Genomic DNA, 8,913 nt, shown 5'->3' with positions numbered 1-8,913 from the left:
GGTGGGAATTATGGTACGGAGGCAGTATATGAGGATCGCATGGTTGCCTAACAATCATGGATCCACCGACGGCTTTTAAAGCCTAATATGTAAATGAAGGTAGTTCCGCAACCAGGCTACCACTGGTGTGTGGGCTAGGTGGGTCGATACTAGGTGGGTCAATATTTATATCCCTATATGGTGTGATGGGGGACAGAGCTCGTGTGTAGCGGATGGATAATTTGAATGGGATTGCATTGCATGTTTGATGTATGACAATTTTTGGATGTATGTTTTCCGTCGAGGGTTGTACACACTGAGTTTGTGAAAACTCACCCCCTCATTTATTTTATTTTCAAGTGATGCTCAGTAGACAGATCGACGTTTGGAGGGACTCTGGGTGGCCAGCTAGCAAGACAAATTTGGAATTTCTTTTAAAGCTTTTAAGTTTTATTTTATTAAGAATGTTTCAGACCAGATTGTAATAAGGTTTTTATTATGCTATTATTACTTGAGGTATTATTATTTCCATTGTAATTACGAGAAGTTGAACATGGGTTTCCTAAATTATAGTATGTTTCTACGTTTTCGCAACTCAATTTTTTTTAAATGATAAGTTTTCTTAAATCAAATACTTAAAACAAGGCTTTCGCAACTGAAAGGTGTGTTTATTAAGGTTTCTTTTGTTTAAGAAGGGTTTTCAATGAAAATACGATTTTCGCTAAAACACTTCAATGTAACACGTCATATTCTGCCATAACGTCTGGGCCGGGTTTGGGTTGTAACAATGACCCAAACAAAACCCTTCTTAGTGGGTGTTAAAGGCATCCCACTAACAAAGTCCATTGTTACCTGCTCCCATTTCCATAACAGTATCTTTACCGGCTACAGCAAACCTCAAGGTAACTGATGCTCAGCCTTAACCTGCTGACAAGTCAAACAGCGAGCAACGAAGTCAGTAACTTCACACTTCAACCTTGGCCACCAGTACAACTCTCGCAGATCTCGATACATTTTATTCCTGTCGAGATACATAGCATAAGGGCTACTATGCGCCTCCCTCAGAATTGACAGTCTCAAATCCTCATCATTCGGTACACAAATTTGACCGTGGAAACACAATATCCCATTTTTATTAATCCCAAAATCCGTACTAACACCACTTTCAACCTGATGGAAACACAACTCAAGAGACTTATCCCCAAGCTGTTTATCTCTAATCTGATCGATCCATGAAGATTTCACTCGAAGTTCTACCAACAGACTCCCATCGTCGAAAAGAATAAGTCGAGCGAACATCGCTCTCAGATCGGTTATGGCTCTATGACTTAACGCATCGGCTACTACATTAGCCTTACTAGGATGGTACTCGATGGTGCAATCATAATCCTTAAGCAATTCAACCCATCTATGCTGCCTAAGGTTTAACTCCTTTTGAATGAGGAGATATTTGAGGCTTTTGTGATCAGTATAGATAGTACACTTCTTACCGTACTTATAGTGCCTCCAGATTTTCAGAGTGAAGACTACCGTCGCCAACTCCAAATCGTGCGTCGGATAATTAGCCTCATGAGTATTGAGCTGATGAGATGTATAAGCAACCACCTTTTCGTCTTGCATCAGTACGCAACCCAAACCCACATGTGATGCATTACCGTTTACCATGAAGTCTTTATCAGGCTCAGGCTGTATCGAACAGGACCTTGAGTCAGAACAGTCTTGAGCATATGAAAACTCTCCTGCTATGCATCAATCCAAATGAAATGAGTTCCCTTACGCAGTAGCTTAGTCATCGGAGCCGCGATCAAAGAGAACCCTTCCACGAAACGTCGATAGCATCTTGCCACCCCAGAAAGCTACAAATCTCAGACATATTCTTCGGCTGTTTCCAACTAACACAGCCTCAATCTTACGAGGATCCACACGAATCCCCTCAGTAGAAACCACATGACCCAAAAAGGCTACTTCTTAGAGGCAAAACTCACACTTACTAAACTTTGCATACCACTGTTTCTCCCGAAGAGTCTGTAGTACCACTCTGAGATGCTTATCATGCTTGTTTTCAAACTTAGAATACACCAAGATATCATCGATGAACACCACTACAAACTAATCCAGGTAGGGCTGAAATACTCTGTTCATCAAGTCCATAAATGCCGCGAGTGAATTAGTCAAACCAAAAGGCATAGCTAGGAACTCGTAATGTCTATAACGAGTCCTAAATTCCGTCTTATGCACATTGGCCTCCTTAACTCTCAACTGATGATAGCCCGAGCACAGATCGATCTTAGAAAACACAGAGGCCCTTTTGAACTAGTCGAATAAGTTATCTATCCTCGAAAGTGGGTACTTATTCTTGATCGTTAACTTGTTCAACTAACGGTAGTCGATGCACATCCTCATTGACCCATCTTTCTTTTTCACGAATAAAATAGGTGCTCCTCATAGAGACACATTGGGACGAATAAACCTGCAATCTAATAGCTCCTAAATCTGAGTCTTAAGTTTTGTCAGCTCTTTCTGTGCCATTTGATAGGGCGCGATAGACACTGGAGCTGTACTAGGGGTCAACTCAATCCCAAACTCCCCTCTCGGCTCAGAGGCAAACCCGGTAGTTCCTTAGGAAACATATCTGTGAAGTCCCTCACAATTCTGATGTCTTTAATCGCAGAGTCACCAAAATCAGAAACACTGATGTAGGCCAAAAATGCCTCACATCCTTTCTGAACCAACTTTCCACTACCAAAGCTGAGATCACATTAGTCAGGTGGTCACGTCGTTCCCCAATCACCACTAGCTCACTATCCTCTACGTCCTCATAACAACCTGTAACACCCCTAACCCGTATCCTTCGCCAGAATAGGGTTACGAGGCATTACCAGACATATCAAAACAATTCGCATTCATTTCATAATCAATATAGCATCAAAGTCACACATCATTATAGAGTCCCTTATGTAGGTCAATGAGACCTTAAACATGCATTAGAAAATGGTCAACACTAAACGGAGCTCATACAAATTTTTTGAAACTTAAACATTTTTCAAAGTTATAAAGGTCACACGCCAGTGTGAGCAGGCTGTGTGCCTCACATGACATTTGACACGACCGTGTATCTAAGCCGTGGTAAAAATGGGCATACATACTGACTTGTCCACACATCCACAAGACACGCCTGTGTGCCACGCCATGTGAAATTTAGGAAGGCTACTCACTTGGGTCACACGGCCGACCACAAGCCCATGTGCCAGCCAGTGTGCTACACACGACCGATAGACACGCCCGTGTGTCTAGGCCATGTCAAAACTATAGGGTATACTGACTTAAAATCGTAGGGTACTCCAAGGGACACACGGCCGTGTAACATGCCGTGTGACACACACGGCTGAGACACACACCCATGTAGAAAAAATAGGCCATTTACAAGGACAATTTGCCACCCTAATTTTGGATCCTCCCTACATGATCAAAGCCAAAAATTTTATACCAAATTCTCAACCAATTCACAACTAAAACATACATCATTCATGCCATTTCATTATCAACAAATTTCATCCTTTTCAACCAATTCCAAACATACCAAAAATCACATAGCAACCTCATACATTCAAACATATCCTTATCTCAATATTTCACATCCAATCTCATGCCAAATTCATACCATTTCTATAACTAAATCACATTACTAACTTACCAAATTGACCATTTCTCACTAGGTCATATATATACACCAAACATATTATTTTTACATCATATATCGTATATCAAAATCAAACCATCAGTTCAACCATAATCTAGCCATATCACATGGCATGATATACACATTACAAAACATATTCAAATACTTCTAGCCTATACATGCCATATACCATATATACAACTCTCAAAATGGTACCAAAATAGATGTCCGATAGTGTGAACGAGTTGCTGACGATCCCTGGATCCGAGCTAGCTTTATAACACTGTTAAACAGAGAACATTTCACACAATAAGCGTTGAAGCTTAGTAAGTTTACATATAATATAATCAATAATTTATAAAATACGATACATCAAATAATAAACACCTAGTAGTTCACAAATCATCCATCAATCCATATTCCATCACATTTAATATATTCATACAATTTCATCAAGCTTCATACACATAGTATCATTTGCCACATAGGTATTGTACATACCTGAACTTTCCCATATTTATTCATTTCATTCTCACCTCTCATTCAAATACATTAATTCATTCAGAAGTCTTTCCATGCTTTAATAATTTGCACACTTAGTGCTTTAACGGTTAGCCGAAGCTGTAACGATCTCGCACACTAAGTGCCATATCAAATAACAAAAGCTATTCCAATTCGCACACTTAGTGCTATTTATAGTTGAAGCTATTTTGAATCGCACAATTAGTGCCAAACATAGTCAAATATATATACAATTTATGCATTTTCAAAGCATTAAAAAATAACTGCAACATCATTTATCACGTACGAACTTACCTTGTACTCGGAATTGATAATTCGAATCGTTTACTTGATAATCTTCAATTTCCCTCGATCTAAATCTGAATTCCTCCTTTCTTGATCTATATGTATTCAAAATTAACCCTTTTATTCAACAAATCGTTCAATTCAATCCATATACACAAATTTAGGGTATTTTATAAATTAGCTCTCACATTTTCACATTTTATCACTTTAGTCCCTAATTCATAAAATCACAAATTACACAAATTTTGCTTTTTCATATGTTAGGCTGAATATTCACTTAGCTCATTCAAGCCCACACATTTCATTTATTTCTCATTTTAGTCCCTCAAAATCTAATTTTCACAATTTAGCCCAAATTACTCAAATTCATAAAAAATCCCAAGACAAAACATAGTAATCTAACACATATCTTTCATTTACTTCCATCAAACTTCATAAAAATCACATTATCAACAATAGCATAACTCAAAATCGTCATTAAAATTAGAAATTGAGACATGGGCTTGATAGAATACTAAGCAACGATCACAAAAACGTAAAAATTATCAAAATCAAAATAAAACCCATACCTTAATCACCAATTTCTTAGTCGAAACCCTAAGAACTCTATTTTATTTTCTTTTTCTTTGATTTTCGTCAAGGATGAATGAAAAATGGCCAATTTCATGTTTTTGTTTAATTAATCACATATTAATAATTAGTTTACCATTTTGCCCTTAATTTAAAACATTAATAAACCATTATACATTAGGCCATTTATGTCCACTAACCTTTTCAATGGCATAATAGCAACATAAGGACCTTAAAATTAAAAAGCCATAGTAATTTGAAACTTTAGCAAATAGAGCACATCTTTTTCATTTTACGCGATTAGGTCCTTCTATCAAATTAAACTGACAAATGATTAAATTTTCATACGAAATTTTCACACATACTAATTCACATATAATAAGCATGGAAAATAATATTAAAATATTTTTTGACTCAGATCTGTGGTCCTGAAACCACTATTCTGACTAGGGTTTAAACCGGGCTGTTACAACTCTCCCCCTTTAGGGATTTTCGTCCCCGAAAATCTTACCGTTGAACAGATTCAGATATTGCTGTCTCATAGAATCATCAGACTCCCATGTAGCCTCTTCAATACCATGTCGATGCCACATCACTTTAACTAATGGAATTTTCTTATTTTGCAATTCTTTAACCTCGTGAGCTAAGATATGAATCAGTTCTTCTTCGTAGGTCATATCTGACTAAATCTCAATCTCAGACGGAGAAATTACATGCGAAGGATCAGATCTGTATCGTCAAAGCATCGATACGTGAAATACATTGTGAATCTTTTCTAACTCAGGTGGCAACAACAATTGATGAGCAACCGGCCTGATTCGATCGATAATCTCATACGGCCCGATGAACCTCGAACTTAATTTGCCTTTTCTGCCGAATCGATGTATTTTCTTCCACGGGGATACTTTCAGAAACACTTTGTCTCTGATCTGAAACTCAATTTCTTTTCTTTTTAAATCTGTATACAATTTCTGACGATCCGCAGCTACTTTCAGACTATCTCGTATTACTTTCACTTTCTGTTCAATCTCTTTGATTAAATCTACCCCGTGTATCTTATTCTCACTGAACTCAGTCCAATACAAAGGTGTTCGACATTTGTGACCGTATTGAGCCTTGTAAGGAGCCATTTTGATACTCGATTAAAAGTTATTATTATACACAAATTCAATCAGTGGCAAGTATCGTTGCCATGTGCCTTCAAACTCAAGAATACAACATCTTAACATATCCTCGAGTACCTCAAACTCAAGAATACAACATCTATGGATGAAAAGAAGTACTAAAGTGTAGTTTTGTACCTAATGCATCTTGCAGTTTCTTCCAAAACTGTGATGTAAACCTCGGATCTCGATCCGAAACAACAGAAATAGGTACTTTGTGTAATCTCACAATTTGAGAAATATAAAACCCAACAAGCTTATCAAGTGAATAATCTATGTGAATCGGGATAAAATGAGCTGATTTAGTTAATCTATCAACAATAGCCCAGATTGCATCTTTCTTACTTGGTGTCAGAGGTAAACCTAATACAAAATCCATTGTCACTCTATCCTATTTCCACTCTGGAATCATAATCAGTTGAAGTAATCCAAACGAAACCTGATGCTCAGCTTTAACTTGTTGACAAATTAAGCATTTCAAAACAAATTCTGAGATATCTCGTTTCATACCATACCACCAATAAAGCCGTTTCAGATCATTATACATTTTAGCACTTTCTAATGAATAGATAGACGACTATTATGAGCTTCTTTCAAAATCATCTGAATTAACTCTGGATTTCTCGGAACACAAATCTGAACTCAGAATCATTATCATCAACCCAAAATTCTGAATCAGTATTCAAATCATATTGAGCTTGTTTCGCTAATAATTCATTATTAACCTTCTGAACTTCGTAAATCTGCTGAATAAATAACGGTCTCGCTTTCAACTCATCTAAAGCCAAAGCATCATCAGATAAAGTTAACTGAGTATTCATCGCACGCAACGCAAACAATGATTTCAACTTAGTGCATCAGCAGCAATATTGGCCTTTCTTGGATGGTAGTCAATTACAAGCTCGTAATCTTTCAGCAACTCTAACTATCTTCTCTGTCACAAGTTTAAATCTTTCTAAGTCATCAGATATTTCAAACTTTTATGATCAGAAAATACGTGACATTTTTCACCAAATAGATAATGGCACCAAATCTTCAAAGTAAATACAATAGCCGCCAATTCTAGATCGTGCATCGGATAATTCTTTTCGTGTGGCTTTAACTGTCTTGAGGCATAAGCTATAACTTTTCCTTCTTGCATCAAACTGCAACCCAGACCGTTCAACGAAGCATCACTATAGATCACAAATTATTTACCCGATTCTGTTTGTACTAACATCAGAGCTTCAGTCAATAGGCTTTCAACTAATCAAAGCTTTTCTAACACTTTTCAGACAAATCAAATTTTACATCTTTCTGAAGCAATTTCGTCAATGGAGTTGCAATCATAGAAAAGCCTTTTACAAACCGACGATACTAACCAACAAGTCCCAGACAACTGCGAACTTCAGAAACATTTCTCAGAGGCTTCCAATCCAAAATAGCTGAAATCTTGCTCGGATCAACTCGGATACCAGATGCCGACACAACATGTCCCAAAAAACTGACTTCTCGTAACCAAAATTCACATTTGCTAAACTTTGCATATAACTGCTTATCTCACAAAGTCTGTAACACTATTCTCAAATGTTCGGCATGCTCAATTTCATCATGCAAATAAATCAAAATGTCATCAATGACTACAAAAACAAATTGATCTAAATACGATTTGAAAATTATGTTCATCAAATCCATAAAAATAGTAGGTGCATTCGTTAATTCGAAAGGCATAACTAGAAACTCATAGTGTCTATACCTCGTTCTAAATGCAGTTTTTGAAATGTCTGAATATTTTACTCGCAACTGATAGTAACCTAATCTCATATCTATCTTTGAAAACATGGTAGCTCATTTCAGCTGATCAAACAAGTCGTCAATTCGGGGAAAATAATATTTGTTCTTGATAGTCACTTTGTTCAACTGACGATAGTCAATGCACATTCTCATTGTGCCGTCTTTCTTTTTCACAAACAAAACTAGTGCACCCTAGGGAGAATAACTCGGTCGTGCGAAGCCTCTATCTGTCAACTCTTGCAACTGAGACTTTAATTCTTTTAACTCGGTAGGAGCCATTTTATACAGAGCTATCGAAATCAGAGTAGTTCCTGGCACTAACTCAATGCCAAATTCAACTTTTCGAATAAGAGGTAATCTCGAAAGTTCTTCAAGAAACATATCAGGGAATTCCAAGACAAATGGTAGTGATTCTATTTTCTTTTCTATCATCTTCAAATCAATAACATAGGCAAAGTAGGCTTTACAACCTTTTCTCACAAAACTCAGAGCTTTCATCAAAGATATCCCAACCGGCAACCTATTCAAATCACTAGATTCAATTGAAACTATTTCATCATTATTGCATCTCAAATCAATAGTTTTCCATTTGTAATTCACAATGGCATCATGCAAAGTTAATCAATCCATACCCAAAATTATATCAAACTCACCAAAAGGAAATAACATCAAATCGGCCGGAAAACAAATGTCTCGAAACATTAACGGACAATTCTTGCACACTTTGTCAACTAAAACACTTTTACCTATGGGGTTCAATACTCTAATCATGAATTCAGTAGACTCGACAGGGAAAGTCTTACTGTTCACTAAGTTCATGCATATATAAGAATGCGTTGATCCAGGATATATCAATGCAATAGCAAAAGTATCATAAAATGTGAAAGTACCAGTTATAACATCAAGATATGAAGCTTCCTCACGGGAAAGAATGGCATAGGC

At 36.9% G+C, this 8,913-nt stretch overlaps 1 protein-coding gene across 1 annotated transcript; it reads right to left on the bottom strand.

Annotated features, from left to right (window-relative positions):
• Positions 1-876: 876 nt before the first annotated feature.
• LOC121228918 (uncharacterized) lies at positions 877-7,019 on the bottom strand. The gene is made up of 3 exons (XM_041111940.1): positions 6,924-7,019; positions 1,510-1,665; positions 877-1,368 (listed from the first exon to the last, which is right to left on the bottom strand). The coding sequence occupies exons 1-3, from the start codon at positions 7,017-7,019 to the stop codon at positions 877-879; spliced, it is 744 nt and encodes a 247-aa protein (XP_040967874.1).
• Between the last annotated feature and the right edge of the window lie 1,894 nt (positions 7,020-8,913).

This window comes from Gossypium hirsutum, chromosome A05 (genome assembly GCF_007990345.1).
Source record: "Gossypium hirsutum isolate 1008001.06 chromosome A05, Gossypium_hirsutum_v2.1, whole genome shotgun sequence".
Lineage (NCBI taxonomy): Eukaryota > Viridiplantae > Streptophyta > Magnoliopsida > Malvales > Malvaceae > Gossypium > Gossypium hirsutum.
Note: the sequence above shows the minus strand (reverse complement) of the source record. Positions and strands in the feature narration are given on the sequence as shown.

Excerpts from the sequence above, each read along its gene's own strand:
- LOC121228918 (XM_041111940.1), bottom strand. The coding sequence starts at position 7,019 with ATGAATACTCAGTTAACTTTATCTGATGATGCTTTGGCTTTAGATGAG. Across the intron at positions 1,666-6,923 it reads AGATTTACGAAGTTCAGAAG|CCTGAGCCTGATAAAGACTT; the intron begins GTTAATAATGAA and ends TGTTCGATACAG. Across the intron at positions 1,369-1,509 it reads ACGATTTGGAGTTGGCGACG|GATTATGATTGCACCATCGA; the intron begins GTAGTCTTCACT and ends GAATTGCTTAAG.